The 17033-nt window shown below is 37.5% G+C and overlaps 1 protein-coding gene across 4 annotated transcripts in view; it reads left to right on the top strand.

The window, feature by feature from the left end:
* Nucleotides 1-17033, top strand: part of LOC144208342 (adhesion G protein-coupled receptor L1-like) — a 102322-nt gene that overhangs the window by 67929 nt on the left and 17360 nt on the right. For 3 of the 4 annotated variants that reach the window (XM_077734128.1, XM_077734129.1, XM_077734127.1), the window contains exons 5-8: nt 7835-8042; nt 9267-9531; nt 11641-11968; nt 15233-15520. In XM_077734128.1, the coding sequence (XP_077590254.1) occupies nt 7835-8042; nt 9267-9531; nt 11641-11968; nt 15233-15520 (1089 nt within the window). Of the gene's footprint in view, nt 1-1804; nt 1954-7834; nt 8043-9266; nt 9532-11640; nt 11969-15232; nt 15521-17033 lie in introns of those variants that run through there. The other variant, XM_077734130.1, reaches the window with a different exon arrangement.

Raw genomic sequence — 17033 nt, 5'->3', positions numbered from 1 at the left:
TCGCACCACAAACTACATAAAAAAGAATTTAAAAAATGTGACTTATAGTCCGGAAAATACGGTAATCCATTTCCAGGTTCACAATCATTCTCCATGACACTGGACAACAACCCAAATAAAAAAATCTGTCACACAATAACATTTTGGCTAATAATTTTGGCTTCTGTTCCAAAAATTACACTACATTTTTTACGATTTTACATAGCTAATTTTACAATAGAATTCATTGGAATAAAATGGCCATATTTCCATATTTTACCTGAAAAAAATCAGTGCAGATTTGAAAATGTGTTGTTAACCAGTGTTATGAATCTTTCCACTTTTCCTACATGGGTTTATCTCTCAAAAACTATGTAAATTAGGACCCCCGGTCGCCATCTTTCTTCTTCCTACAGTGTCTCACCGCCATCTTTTTTTGCCTTTTCGAGCCGTCCTCTTTCCCCCCGTGGGCACACCGTTTCGTGAGGGCGAGGGGGGGTGCTTCAGGGTCCTCGTGATGCCGTGCCGGGCTTCCTTGAAGAGCCCCAATCAGCCTCAATCACGAGAGGCGTTCGTTCCACAAAGAAAGAAGGAGCTCGCCGCTCTTCAGGGCTCGCCAAGAGTTCCCATCAGCGGTCGTCCCGTAGGGTCAAAGACGCCGTCTTAAACTTGAACATGATACTGATTAGAAAAGAGGACAGAAATTGGACGAATGAAATTGGCTTTTTATATAGATTTAAAAGAAAAGGACATTTGCAGGAATATGGTATTCCCTCGAATAGTGCAGTTGAGTAAACATGGCGGTAATTATATAGAAATTGCAAAGTAGGGTCATTTTAAAATAACTTGTTTTTTTCCTGTGCTAGTAGCAAGAGTGGCTAACGAGTTTTAGTTCGAATTTTCATATTTTTATGAACTTAAATTTTTTATTTTTGATAAGTAATAGTGGGAGTGAATTTGCATATAAACTTATTTTTTTTATTTATGATAATTAATAGTGGGAAAAAATTGTTAAATAGTGAATTTAAATTTAGAATTTTTTATGTATGATAACAAATAGCAAGAAAATATTGCGAAATAATTAATTCGCATAGAAACTTAAATGTTATCTATGTTAATTAATAGAGGGGAAAAATGCAAAATTGTGAATTTGCATATAAACTTTACATTTTTATTGATGATAAGGAATAGAGGAAAATAATGCAAAATTGTGAATTTGCATATAAACTTAACATTTTTATTTATGATAATTAATAGTGGGTAAAATTGCTAAATAGTGAACTAGCGATAAGTGAAGTCGTGATAATCGAGGGATTACTGTACTTGTCTAACAGAGGGCAATACGTTCCAAGAATAGCCATAACAGTATTTTTTTAAAAATAATAATGATTTTATGGTGTCTACTTAAGATTATTTAACATTTTAAAACCATCTCTGCACTACTATTTAAATCCTAAAGGGGGCCAATCTCCTTGACTACATACTTTCCAAAAATGACGTGTTATTCCGCCCTATGTCATATTTCTATTATTGTACCTCCACTATCCACTTTTGACATATATTTTCTACTTTTCCCTTTCTACTTGGCAAATCGTTTTTTCTACTTTACTTTAACAACTCGCCTATTTTTCCCCTCAACGCCGATGGCCATTTTTATGCACAAAAAACCTTCCTTTCTCCAAAATAACACAAAAAAAGCTATTTTCCGTGCTTTAATTTCACATTCCAGACCCGCCCCCACTCCGACAACCAATCGATAGCGATTATCGGTTAACGTGTCATCAAGCCGCGACGTCGCAAGTCGACGACTTTTTAAGATCCAGTCCCACGTACCCGTATTTTTCCCCCCTCGCCATGTAAACAACAAACTGCGATTTATAAAAAATGAACGACAAGACGCGGCCATTGTGAGATACGTTGCCATAGCGACGCCGGGTTGCCAGACCCATTAGGTGGGACCCTCGGCGCGATCACGTGAGTGTGAAGGAGCGTTTTGACATTTTCCAAAAGGCCATCGTAACCCTCGCGTTCATTTAGCAGCACAAATGCCGCTTTTGTCCCTTAATAAACACCGGGATTGTTCATTTTGGCCATCTTTTTTTTTTAATTAAACACATTAGATGGTCCTCTCTTGCATTTAATTGAAGAAAATGAGGAAATGTGATCATTAAGAATGTAACCAAATGAAAATGGCACCCCTTTCTTATGTTAGTTTACAACCTGAATCAGAAAATAACCTGGAAAAGATGTTGGGTTTATGTGCGCCATCAGGATAGCATCCACCCGCTTTTTTATTTGTCCCATGGCAAAAACCTCTAAGGATTTATTGGGTTAGTTTGTTTGTAACGCGGGTGTTTTATCCCTAAATAGTGCACACCTTTAAATACTATTTTTTTAATCAATTTAGTGTTCATGGGCTCCATAACTGGAGTGTATTTTTATATTATGTATTGGCCGGAGTATAAGACGGTGTTTTTTGCATCGGAATTAGTCTCTAAAAAAGTGTTGGTCGTCTTACACTCGGGGTGTAGATATTATAGACATACAAAACGCTAGATGGCGCCAGATATGGTTCAAGAAAATGCGGATCACTTAGATGGTTAATGCAGTTATTTCAATTTCATTTGCATTTCAAAAAGGGGAAGCCATTTATTTAGAAATATGATTGCACTTTACTTAACATATTTAAATATTCAGATTTTAAGATGTGATAGACTGTTTTTGCATGATTTGAATGAGAAAAAAATAGCTTTGTAATCATTATTTTACGTATATAATTTAATTGGTGTTCAAAAAGTATTGTTTTAAACTTGAAACTTGGGAGGAAAAAAAGTAAGTCGTAATCATTATTTTCTGTATAAAAATAGATTTTTTTTCAAAGTTGAGTCTTAAAAAATAGGGTCGTCTTATATTCGGGGCCAATACAGTCAGTATGTATATATGTATATATAACCATTTAAAATAATTACAAAATTAGACCATATCCATTTAAAAATAGAATTTTATTCAAACTTGTGTCTTGAAAAATAGGGGTCGTCTTATATTCGGGGCTATTACAGTTAGTATGTATATATGTATATATATAGCCATTTAAAATAATGACAACACTTGCCCATATCCATATAAAAATAGAATTTTATTCAAACTTGAGTCTTGAAAAATTGGGGTCGTCTTATATTCGGGCCAATACACTATGCATATATATGTGTGTGTAAATATAGCCATTTAAAATGATACCAAAACTAGACCATATACAGTATGTCCAACCCTATTTTTTCTGCCAAGTGAACGTAGCCATATTTTTCTTTTCAAAAATCGTGTTTAAGCAGCGCTCTCCAGAAAGCATATTCTCCCTGGTGGACATATTTGACTTGATCGTGGCTCCAGTTTGACACTTGCCTTCTCTTTCTGTCTCCAAAGTGTTTGCGTAGCGGCGTACGTGGGTGTCCAAAAAGCTTGTTTGTTTGCGTCCATCCGTCCCTGCGTCCCTCCGTGCGTGCACACTACTACTTTCCTCTTTTCATTCTATTGACTTGACCCTCTTGTAATATGAAAGGGAAGCCAGGAGACTCTTTTCTTCTCACTTTTATTTTCATCTTCAGCAGGTTAACTTAACTCTTAAGTTCTTATTTTACAGGAAATAACCCGCTTATTACTTCTTATTCCACTTTCTCTCTGTCTTTCTTTTTTTCCCATTATGCAGAACACACTCCGGGGCTCCAAGCAGATGTTTTACCCGCGTAAATTTGATAAGCATTATGTGTCAAATATGAGGAAAATTCAACAAAATAGTGTTTTAAAACAGTTTATTGCAGTTATTAGGCTATTTTTGACAGCTGGAATTGCGAGAAGAAAAATGCTAAGTACTTTTAGGAAGTATTATCAGGAAAAATGAGTTTTAGTCACTTTTATTCAATTAAATATGTATGTATAAGTATGATTATTCATTTTTTTAAATGATTATTATTTTCAAGTGATGTTTTTGGTGTGTATTTACCTTTTAGTGGGCTTTATTATGATTTTTTTAGAGAACTTTTTGAACAATAATAGGATAAAAAGTGCACTGTGAGAGTAAAACTAACATTTATTATAATTTTACAATTTTTGGTACAATTTTTTGTGACAATTTGCCATGTTACATAATTTTGTTTGTTTTGTTTTTCCTGATTCCAAACCAAATTCCCCCAAAAAATCTCCTAAAATCTTAAAATTTAGCTTTAGCATAGTTTAGCATCTCCAAAATATGCAATTTTACGTCTTATTTATGCAAAAAATATTTGTCAATTTTTTTTTTTTTTTGTATTTCAAGTCAAACTCCGTCGGATAATTTGCTGCCAACTTTTCCACTAAAAAAATTGGACATCCCCCACCCTCAATGGCCCCTAAAACATAAACTACACAAAATAAAGCACCCTGATTGGACAACGTTTTGCAACCAGCACGCCGTCATACCACCTTTCAGACCCATTAACTTTTCGGCATGCAACTCGATTCTCCCTTCTGCCCCCTGCTGGTTCAAGGCCTTATCTGCCAGTAACAGGTGCAGGATTCAATTAAAGCAACAGGAACTCCGCAGTAGGTCAGATAGCCAACCGCGCTAAAGCAAATACCCACTTAAGGTCTTCCACATTCCAAAAAATACACCCACCTGGGTTCAAATCCAGGTCGGTCCACCTGTGTGGAGTTTCCATGTTTGTGTGGGTTTTCTCTGGGTACTCCAGTTTTCTTCCACATTCCCAAAACATGCATGCTAGGCTAATTGTATGCTAAATTGGGCCGAGCTATGATTGGTTTCTGTCTCCTTATGCCCTGTGATTGATTGTCACCCATCTGGAGTCAGTTGGGATAGGCTCCAGCACCCCCTGCGAACCTTGTAAGGATAAAGTGGTTCAGAAAATGAGAAAATATCAATTTTAATAGTGTTTTGATGTCTGGCAATACTTAAAAAAGGTTCTTGAAGGACAGAAATTTGGATTTAGTTGAACTTTTAATGTTTTAAAAGAAATAAAAATAAAAGTATAAATATACACTGGATTAAAATGTTGTAGTAGGATGTATTAGTAAAACCTTTAATTAAAAATATAGGTTTTTATTCATATATAAATGGATGTAGGTCTTGTAAAAATCAAAATTGATGAACAAAACATGCAAAAAAACGTATTTTAAAGCCGCCATGTTTGTTTACACACCATCAACAACAGGGATGCAATATTAAAAATCCTAAATTTAGCCTTAAGGTAGCTCACCTTTTAATTGTTTTACAATTCATTTAAAAAATGACTCCATTACACTCTGGGGACTTTCAAATCTCTCTTACTAAAACCATATTTCTCATTCGACTATTGACAAGTCGCTATCTGACCAAGCGTCTACCAGAAAGCATTATGGAGATGAATAGTCAATTATTACCGCCGCATTTTCCCTTCTCCGCTAATGACCACGTTCCAAAACGATTGCGAGGGGTGCTATTACACATTTCCTGTCTTTTATAATCCTCGATAAGGTAAGTTTCATTTGCCATCTGGCTAGTTTGCAGGCTAAATAAGTGCTTTCCGTCACAAACAACACGATTTCCACTCCCAAGCCGAATAAATCGATTTAATCTGAGCGCCTGGTGTTAATCCTACCGTCTTTTCCTCTGGCTAACCTGCTCTAATTCAGACCTGCATAATACCTAATCTGAAGATTTATGTTTAATTCCTAATGCCTGTTACTTAATACCCAGCGCCATAATAGCTCCATGTATGATAAGATGACAAATAAGCACATCGTAGAGAATAATTTGGCTTTTTTTGGTGGGAAAGATGGGAAAATGTGACTACGGCACCCCCTTTTTTTTAGGTTACTCATTTTATTGCGGCGTGTAATTTAGGACGAGGGTATTGGACGGGTCAGGTGAAGTAATGGACTGATTTTGGCGGGCGTGGAGCATCGTAAAAGCTCTCTTGGCAAAGTGTAATTCTTCCCCGATCTAATGGAATGCTGTTTTGAGTTCACTTTAAGTCACTTTACACGCTATATTATGTACGGAAGGAGTGTCAGGTTAAAAAAAAAAAAAAAAAAAAACACGGGCTTTAGTATAGTAGGCATGTTCTGATGACAACATTTTTGGGTGAAAATGATTGGTTTTTTTTAAATGTAGGGCTAGAAAGGGAAGGGTTATTGCAAAAGAATGACACATTTGTGTTTTTATGCATACCTGGCAACCATATTTAATAGGTTTTTTTTGAAAATTTTGCAGATTTTTGTACAGGATTTATTTTACAAGTACTTTTTTTTGCAAAACTGATCTGGTTTTACCCATTTTGGCTCTAATCCGGATTGTCTCGTGCTAATTTTGTCATGCTATATACTCACTATATAACTATAGCGCATCAGCAAGCAATGTACCCAAACAGTTAATCTGTCAGCCTCATCTACAGAACATTAAATTTAATATTTGGACCCTCCATCCACAAATTTCTGACTTTTAAGTGCGCCCTATGTAAGTAAATATGTGCAATATTGCATTTTTAAGTTTTATTATTATAATTTTTTGCCATTTTAGGGTTAAATATTTTTTTGTCTTTTTTAAAAAAAATATTCAATGTTTAGGACAAGGAAATAGACTAACCCTAATGGCCCATAATAATCATCAATGAAATAATATGAACCAAAAATGTAATGTTGTGGGAGAAACTAATGGAAAAAAATAGGTTAGGGTGTATAATATGTAGTTATCTGAGTAGTAGCCCCCTTCTGCAGTACTGCTTTTCCTCCCTTGCCACCTGGCTTTTACTACTTGAAAATATATAGCCTTTTGTTCCCGGAAGAAGTACAAACGGCCACCTTCAAGTCCAATAATTCATCACGGGCGCTAGTTCAAACCAGTTTTTTGCCTTCAGGGACGGAGACTGACAGATTTTCCCGCATTTAACCACGATCGAAATTCTGTACAAATGATCCAATGCTACATTTTTAGCAACATTGACATGCTCAAAATAACCTCTGAATAAATAAACCTTGATTTTTTATTTTAGCCCCAATAATACTACTAAAATTTCTGAGGAAAAATTTTGGTGAAAAAAAACATACTTCAACCTAAGCAACCAAATTCAAAGCATTAAACAAAATTCTACTTTATTCTCAATATATCTTGAACACAAAAAGACAATTAACTATCCTTACATTAGTTAACACTGACCTAATAATGTAGCGAGTAAACGGCCCGTTTTTTTCCCCCAAAAAGTCTATTTCGGTCTTTCCTAAATCCGTTTTTCACCCAAAAACTGTCAACTACTAATTCAGGATCCAGGTATTCCCTCAAAGTCTGCCCCCTTTTTTGGAACCCATACAAAACCCCCCCACCCTTCCAAAAACCAAGACGCCATCCAGATCATGTATTTGGGCGACCTTCCCAACTTTTTGGCGGTGTTCAATCTGGGCTCACGGCCAAAACGGCTTTTCATAAAACCAGTTGACTGTTTTTTCTTGACGCCTTTGAGTTAAAATGGCGCAACGTGAAGAAAAAAAACCCCCAAAAAAAACCAAAAGTAGGCCGTGATGAATGCGATAGGAGAGTCAAACTAGGCGGGAAGCTCCCCATTTATCAAATCCGCCGCGAGTACGACGCCCGTGTCCTACAAATGAGCTGATAATGCATCTCATCTCACTCTGCTTCTGCCCATTATCACGTTATCCTTTGTGTCCTTATTTTCAATTCCCGACTCACTTTTATCGACGCCCATGTTTTTTTTTTTACTGGGTTTGACTCCCCCCGGTCCGGCACCCCCCCTCCCCCCACCCAAACCGCCTGTCCGCCGTAACTTTTGAATCCATGACAAAATGCGTCATTGTACGTCCATTTTTTTTGCAGTTTTTGTGTGCCCGGGGACGCTGGTGCGAGTGCTGGCGCCCAGCTCTTTGCAGGAGGCGGAGCATCAGGCGGGGGCCTGGTGTAAAGACCCGCTCCAGTCCGGAGATCGCCTCTACGTCATGCCATGGACGCCGTACCGGACCGACATGCTCTTTGAGTACGCGTCCTGGGAGGATTTCAGACAGAGCCGGGCTACCACCACCTATAAGTGAGTGCCTTTGTTTAGACTGCCACTTTAGATTGGATTGGATAACTTTATTTATTGCGTATTTGGGAAAGTTCATTGTCACAGTAGCAACAGGGTGAGAATACAGACACAGAAATAGATACACATGTACATGTACATGTATATGTATGTATATGTGTATGTATATATATATGTATATATGTATATATATATATGTATATATGTATATATGTATATATGTATATATATATATATATGTATATGTTTATAGGTACATAGGTATATAGGTATATAGGTATATATGTATATATGTATATAGGTATGTAGGTATATAGGTATGTATGTATATATGTGTACATGTAGATATGTAGGTATATAGGTATGTATGTAGGTATGTGTACATGTAAGTACATGTGCGTACATTTGTGTACATGTGTGTACATGTGTGTATATGTGTGTATATATATATATATATATATATATATATATATATATATATATATATATATATATATATATATATATATATATATATATATATATATATATATATATATATATATATATATATATATATATATATATATATATATACATATAGTACATATACATATACACTTGTTTCAATTTGCCGTATACAGTGAACAACTATACAAAAGCTTCATCCTTTATAACTAATAACTAAATTTACAAGGGCTGAAAGCCGTCTACTTTGTAGTACATTTTAGACTTTTACGTGCGCCCTATGTATGTGTGTGTCACATTGCATTTTTAATCGCTTAATAAGGGGAATTCAAAACAAAATAATGGATAAGGAAACAGCATTTACTTTTTTGGGGGATTTTGTAACTTGGATCTTTTTCGTATCTTTAGCCTAGAGGCATTCATGTGTAGAAGTATTCCGGTACTTTAAAAACTCTAACCTGACGCGCAGTTTGAGCATCACACAAGAGGGTAATACTCATCGTTTCAGGGCACTGCAATGATAACGAGATGTAACTCACTCTATTTTTTATCCCCTTGAATGAAAGACTCCCATTTTTTTCCCTCTAAAATCCTCTAATAATCCCATTTTTTTACAATACCCAGTGAAGCAAAGTTCCCCAAACTTGTTCCGCTCAGGAACTTACAGTCTCTGATGTGCTCCTAATTGCTTGACATCCCACCGAGTCTTCTTTATTTCCCCGCCGCGGGTTTCCCGTCGTGTCGCTGATCCGCCCCCGTTGGCTCCGCCTCTCTCCGCAGGTTACCCAACCGAGTGGACGGCACGGGCTTCGTGGTGTACGACGGCGCCGTCTTTTACAACAAGGAACGCACACGGAATATCGTCAAGTACGACTTGCGCACCCGCATTAAAAGCGGCGAGGCTATCATCACCAACGCTAACTACCACGACACATCGCCGTACCGTTGGGGCGGTAAGTCGGACATCGACCTAGCCGTGGACGAAAACGGCCTGTGGGTCATCTACGCCACAGAGTCCAACAATGGCCGCCTGGTGGTCAGCCAGGTAGGATACTACTACTTTTTCTGTATTATTTTGACTACTTATTCATTTTTTAGTGATTATTTAATGATATTATTTACCGATTATAATTTTTTTTGATTGATTTTGTTATTTTTTTGCAATCCCTTACTTATTTAAGTCGTTGACTTCTGTTTTTTTCTCAAAAATATGGCGTATTTGTAGCTAAAAAATGAAGTAAGGGTGCGGCTTATATGCGCATAAATTGGACTTTCCAAAATTCTTAGTTTATTTTGAAAAATCTTATTTTTTTTATCCTAATTTTAATAAAAAGCTTTAAGACAATTTTTTTCCTGAAAATAGACGGTCCCACAACCAAAAAAAAATCGAATAAAAATAATTTTAAAAGCAAAAAACGGCTTTAAAATGCAAAAAAACTTAAATAAACCCTACAAAAACAACAAAAAAGCCAAACTACATCATCAAAAACCCCCAAAAAACGGAATAAATTATAAAAGTTATCATTGGCGAATTGTCCTTCGCTACCAAACGTCCAAACCAACTTCCCAATCAAACAATTACTACCCCCCTCCCCACAGTAAAAATAGATTGGACGTCTATCTCCAACAAATAAGTATAAAAGTTTGTCATTTTTTCTCCAACACGACAACTCAAATGATTATTTTATTCCGCTGTAATTTTTGTGCTCATAAGCGTGTTAACATGAATGAATTCCACATTTTTTTGTTATTTATGAGCTCCTACTTCCGATTTGAATGTGAAAACTAGCACGGCGTTATTCATCAAGGAATTGTTTGCTTTTCTCCGACTTTGATTGTTCGTCACGTTGGTCCCGGCGCTCCTCGACGCCACATTAAACGCCAACAAAAACGCAATGGCGGCCCACGTGAAGTTTTAATACCTTTGAAAATACGCACCGCTTTGATGCCGACATTTACGGGCGGAAATTAATCAGCAAACGTCGATCAATAGACGCCGTCGTCGTGCAGCCGCCGTCGTCGTTCCGCCGAGATATGTTTGAATTTTATTGTGTTTCTTGTAAAATGACAGCAAGTTAGAAATGACAATGTATGGCAGTGTATTTTTAAACTTGATAGACTCTCAGCAATACGTTGCCAGATTGAATTTCCAGTTTTTTTATTGTCATTATACAAGGACAATGAGATTTAAAGCTTTTGCCATAAAGTGCACACATAAATAAGTCATCATAAAAAGATTTAAATGCAATAAAAATGAAGTGAGATTTAAAAAAAAGGATTAAAGTGGTTAGCAGATAGCTACGTTTTTTTAGTGTCAAATTGCAACATAAAAATTAGTCTGAGAATGTTTTTAATTGATATGTACTTGTGTATTTTTATTTTGTGTAGTTATTATGAGAAGCACAAACAATTTAAATTGTAAATATTAATTTATATTGATTAATATTTCGTAAATGGATCAGAAAGAAGCATTTTTCTTTAATAATGTGCAAAAATGATGTTATTTTCCACTATCCTGGCAACCAATAATGTCCAATCAGCTGTCCTTACCTTGATAACTTCTCATTTTCTGAACTGCTTTATCCTCACTAGGATCGCAGGGGGTGCTGGAGCCTAACCCAGCTGATTTCGGGCCTGAAGTGGTGGCCAGCCAATCACAGTGGACTATAAAACAAAAAACAATTCACTCTTACACTCATAGCTAGGCCCAAATTAGCATCCAATTAGCCTAGCATACATGTCTTTGAAATGTTAATCATAAACCAGAATACCCATTGAAAACCCACATGAAAACTCTACACAGAAGGACCAACCTGGATTTGAACCCGGGACCCCAGAGCTGTGAGGCCAACGCGATAACCACTTATCCACCGTACCACCCACCTTGAAAATTAAAGACCATAATTTCAAAATCTTAATAATACCCACTTCAAACTTCAGGGTTCCAATATTTGTCTCAATGTCCTCCGTGATTGGCTGGCATCCCATTCAGGCCCTTGGCTCCGGCACCCCCGCGACCCTTACCAAAATAATCCAGCCATACATATGGTTTAACCTACATTACTCCAACATATACGGATATATACAGAGTTATACCTCAAGAATGCTATGCTAATTTAGCTATTTTTGTCTGTTTTTTTGTATTTTTTTGCAGGTGAACCCTTACACGCTACGTTTCGAGGGTACCTGGGAAACCAGCTTCGACAAGCGCGTGGCATCCAACGCCTTCATGGCGTGCGGCGTCCTCTACGCCGTGCGTTCGGTGTACCAAGACGACGATAGCGAGGCGGGCGGCGACTTGCTAATGTACGCCTACAACACAAACCATGGCCGCGAAGAACCGGTCCACATCGCCTTCCCCAACCCGTACCAGTACATTTCCTCGGTGGATTACAACCCGCGGGATAACCAGCTCTACGTCTGGAACAACTACAACGTTCTACGCTACCCGCTAGAGTTTGGACCGCCAGATCCCACCTCAGGTTAGCGCACAGTGTCTTAATTCCCTATCGTAAAGCACTCTAGAGCTGTTAGCGTCCATCTTACGCGTGGCAAATTAGCCGTAAAATCCATCGGAAAGTGACACGCGGCCGTTAAAAGTTGACATGGCGTATAAAAGTAAACCTTTCCGCTCTTGACGGCGACGGGAAATGTTATAGCGTGTTAGATTTAATGTGGGTAAGGTCGTTATGTTGACGTTAACGGGATATTTAGGTGGTGATGTTGTGAAATGGGAACGTCATTTTGTTTTAGTTTGCTTGGAATTGAGGGTTAATGACGTTTGATTGCCAAATTAAGTTTTTTTTTTTAATATAGTGGATGGAGTTTGATGTAGAAATAGTTGGGGTCAAAATAGGACAGGGGGAATTATTAAATAGATTTTTAGACTGGATAAAATATGGATAATAAGTACTTTATTGGCTGTGAAATTGGGTTGGATTTGGAGAAATTATTATTTTAGAAAGTTAAACACTATTAATACTAATAATCAGATTTGGATTTTGTAGAAATGATTATTTTGGAGGTTTCACACAATACTAATACTAATAATCAGATTTTGATATAGTAAAAAATATTATTTTAGAAGTTTAATACACTAATACTAGAACAAACATACCCAACTACTATTGTTTTTTGCAAAATCTTTTCTTTTTTAATCCATATTTTTTCCCCATCCAATTTAAACTTTAAGACATTTTTTCCTGAAAATAGACAGTCCCACCAATCATAAAAAATCAATTAAAAATTATTCAAAAGCATAAAAACGCCCTTAAAATGCAAAAAAAACTACATAAACTACAAAAACAACTAAAAAATGCCAAACTACTACCCCCAAAAAACGTTTGAAATTTTTAATCCACATATAATTGACATATAGCCCCGCCCACAGCAGTCAAATCCCTCCTGCCGCCCTTTCTTGTCCGCGTAGATTGGCCAAACAGCACAAAAACATAATATCCCATTCAAAAAAACAGTATGACTTTTCCTAGTGGTTGAAAAGAGAATGGCGAATGACACTTGAGAAAGTCAGTGTGCCGATAATTAGGGTTACAAATACTTTTGGGGGCTCCTTCAAAGCGCCTGTTCCCCTGGGGAGCTTGCCGAGAAGAAGCGGCGGCGGCGGCGAATCTGGCGCTGGTAAATAATTGATCAAATATACGGGAGAAGTCACCATCGCTAACAACAAGACTTAGCGCCCAGATAAAAGCCAATAGCGGATTCCTGAGCGATCAAAGCCGACAGCCCGCATCTGCGCCAGACCTTCATTTGGCTCCGGCACCACCAAAAAAACGTCTCTGAGGCCGTGCCAAGGATGGTGGCGGCCCACGGCGAAAAACTTTTGGGGAAAAAAGTGCGACTTATACTCCAGAAAATGCGGTACTTCGAAATGGATATAATATACGCATAAATGTTTAATGTTAATTCATGTTCTCACCGCTTATGATTGGACAGTAAGCACCCAATCATAATTGTATCCTGACTCCTGATAGGATGAAAATATTATGAAAATTGTATGAAAATATTAGGAAAATATAAGGAAAATATTAGGAAAATATTAGGAAAATATTAGGAAAATATTAGGAAAATATGAAGAAAATATTAGAAAAATATTAGGAAAATATTAGGGAAATATTAGGACAATATTATGAAAATATTATGAAAATATTAGAAAAATATTAGGAAAATATTAGGAAAATATTGGGGAAATATTGGGGAAATATTGGGGAAATATTAGGAAAATATTAGAAAAATATTATTAAAATCTTATGAAAATCTTATGAAAATAACAAGTGAAAGATCATTATAGAAATACTGTGGTACCTCGAGATACAAGCTTAATGCGTTCCAAAACTGAGCTCGCATGTCAATTTACTCGTAACTCAAATCAACGTTTCCCATAAAATGAACTAAAAACAAATTAATTCATTCCAACCCTCCAAAAAAAACACCAAAAACAGGATATTGTATTAGAAAAACATTTTTATTTGTTCTAATTTGCCATCTATTAACAAAGTAACAAACAACTACTGTTTTAATTGTACTAAAGTGTGTTTAATAGTATTAAAATTAGACAGATTTGAGTGGCAGGACTTTTTTGCATGGCAACGTGCTCGTAACATAACATAAAATAATTCAAATCAACTTGGATTATGATGCAGACACACTCAAAAATAAGTTTAATCTAACCTTACATTAAACACTGAAAAAAATACACGCTTTTGTAAGCTTAGAAAACATTGTTGTTTTCCATACGCCATATTTAAAATAACGTCTCACGCCATACGGCGACGCCAACAACAGCTGGGGATTTGAAAGCGGCCTGTTAGCGCAGATGTTGACGAGAATGGAGGCGGGGAGTTTATTCTGAGGCCTCGGCCAATCAAAACGGCCCGAGCTAGAGCCGGGCAGAATGCTAATTGGAAGGCGCTTTGAATGCTAATTGAATGAAAAGCTTAATAGAAGAGCTGTCGACATATAATCAAAAGAGATCATTAGTTTAATAGGGACATATTAGAGAACATTGATTGTTAATCAATCATTCGGGAAAATGGGTAGAAAAAAAGGTAAAAGTGTTGCCGGGGAAATATTCATTAAAGTCGTGTTTGCTTGTAAATGTTATAAAAATGTGTCACTATCAAATATAGCCACTAAAATATTCACTTATTGGCTGCCATTGACAGCCATAGAAGTCTAATCTGTTTGAAATGGGAGGAGCCAAAGTTCGTAGGTTAGCACTTGCTCATCTTAGGTCACTTACTGTTTTTTGTTGTCATTTCTTGTTCAATATTTAGATTTTTTTGATTGGATTATAAGAACTGGATTAAAAGACCTGAATATTTAGGTTTTTATAGATCTAAAATAATGTTTATTTTAGCTTTTTTTAATATATTTTTAGATTTGACAAATTTTTTGAATTAAAAACGGAAGAAAATAGATTTAAAAATGACAGTTATTAATTTAAAAGGGTGAAAATCAGTAAATCTATACTCTTCATTTGAATTTGATCCAAAAACAGAAAGTCGGCACTCATGATTGACTTCCCGGGCCACACTAAATGATTCGGCGGACCAGATTTGGCCCCTGGGCCGCCACTTTGACACCAGATGCGAATGGTCCAAATCCAACAAGGACTAACCCACAAAAGCCCCAAAATCAACAAATCTAATCTGATTGGACGATGAAAAGAGCTTGTTTTTTTATATTCTGTTATATCTTTGAATAATTTCCCCTTTTTTTGTCTTCAGGTCCTCTAACCAGCACCCAATCGAGCGCCACCGTCCCACCTCGGCCCCCCGCCACCAGCGCCGGCACCACCACCGCCCGTCCGGCGGCCCCCACCCTACGGCCCGTGGGTTCCATCAACAAGCACCCCGACCTGCGACCCATCACGGCCACCGTGCCCGTCACCCGCTGGACGCCACCGTCCTCGCAGGGTCCCCACGTTTGCGAAAGCAAGCTAGTACGCGGGGTGCAGTGGCCCGCCACTCTGAGGGGGGAGACGGTGGACCGACCCTGTCCCAAAGGATCTCTTGGTTAGTTCCGCCTCTCTCTTGAAAATGCCATAAAAATACTAGTATGACAAAAGGTACTCGGATGTTTGGTCGCCCGGACGTTTGGTCGCCCGGACGTTTGGTCGCCCGGACGTTTGGTCGCCCGGATGTTTGGTCGCCCGGACGTTTGGTTTCCCGGACGTTTGGTCGCCGAACGTTTGGTCAACAGATTTTTTTTAAATATATTTTTAGATTTTACCAAAAAAATATATATAAATTGATTAAAATAACTGGATTAAAATCCCTGAATATTAATGTTTTTATAGATCTAAAACAATGTTTATTTTAGCTTTTTTAAATATATTTTTAGATTGTATACAATGATTTTTGAACCAAAAACACAGAAAAATTGATTAAATAATGACAAATATTGATTTAAAAGGGTTAAAATCAGGACATTTAATATACATTTGTACTCTTTATTTTAATTTGATCCTAAAACAAAGTCATAATTGACTTTCCCGGGCCACACAAAATGATGCGGCGGGCCAGATTTGGCCCTCGGACCGCCACTTTGACACATATGCATTAGTGTTACATTAGCCGCCGTAAATTAGCTCCCGGAGCCAATCTACACGCGGTGGACGAAAGCGGGAAATAGGCCGTTTAAATGCAACGACGCTTTGCCTCTGATCCTCCTGCACGCCGCCGCCACCGCCGCCGCCGTGGTCGTCTTTAATCGCTTCTTCTTTTCTCGGCTCGGGCGTTAGCGTCCCGTCGACGACGGTTGTTTGCGTTCTCGGCGGGCGGACGCTTCTCCGAGCTGTCCTTTCGGTGAACTCGTTTCGCTAAACGCGGCACGCCGGATGAAGATGACAGACAACGGGGGAGGCGGGCTTGGGGGGAGGAGGCTTTTATACCACCATCTTTATACTGATTACATCCTTTTGTGTGGTGCTCACGTTATAAAAGACTCCTTTTTGAAAATTTTAACAGCGTGAAAGCTTGTCTCGGTCCCCCCTCGCCAAGTGATGTACCCCCCAAGAGGGATACATTATTTTATTTGTGGGAAAAAAATAAGATAGGGGTGGCGCGGTGGTAAAGTGGTTAGTGAGTTAGGCTCGCAGTTCTGGGTACTGGGTTCGAATCCAGGTCGGTCTATCTGTGTGGATATTGCATGTTATTCCAGGCCTGTGTGGGATTTATTTTGGTACTTGATGGTTTGAGTCCTACATAACAAAAACATGCGTGGTGGGCTGATTGGACATTCTAAATTGCCCTTAGCTGTGATTGGTTGTTATCTGCTCATGCCCTGTGATTGGCTGGCCATTAATTCTGTGTGTCCGCTCACCAAAAGTCAGCTGGGATCTAAAACAATGTTTATTTGAGATTTTTTTTAATATATTTTTAGATTTTACAAAATGATTTTTAAACAAAAAACTGAAAAAAATGATTAAAAAATGACAATTATTGATTGAATAGGGTCAAAATCAGGAAATTTAATATACACCTATAATCTCCATTTTAATTTGATCCTAAATCAGAAAGTCTGCAC

Source organism: Stigmatopora nigra, chromosome 15 (genome assembly GCF_051989575.1).
Source record: "Stigmatopora nigra isolate UIUO_SnigA chromosome 15, RoL_Snig_1.1, whole genome shotgun sequence".
In the NCBI taxonomy this organism is placed as follows: Eukaryota; Metazoa; Chordata; class Actinopteri; order Syngnathiformes; family Syngnathidae; genus Stigmatopora; species Stigmatopora nigra.
The sequence above is the reverse complement of the archived record's forward strand: the minus strand, read 5'-3'. Positions and strand labels throughout refer to the sequence as shown.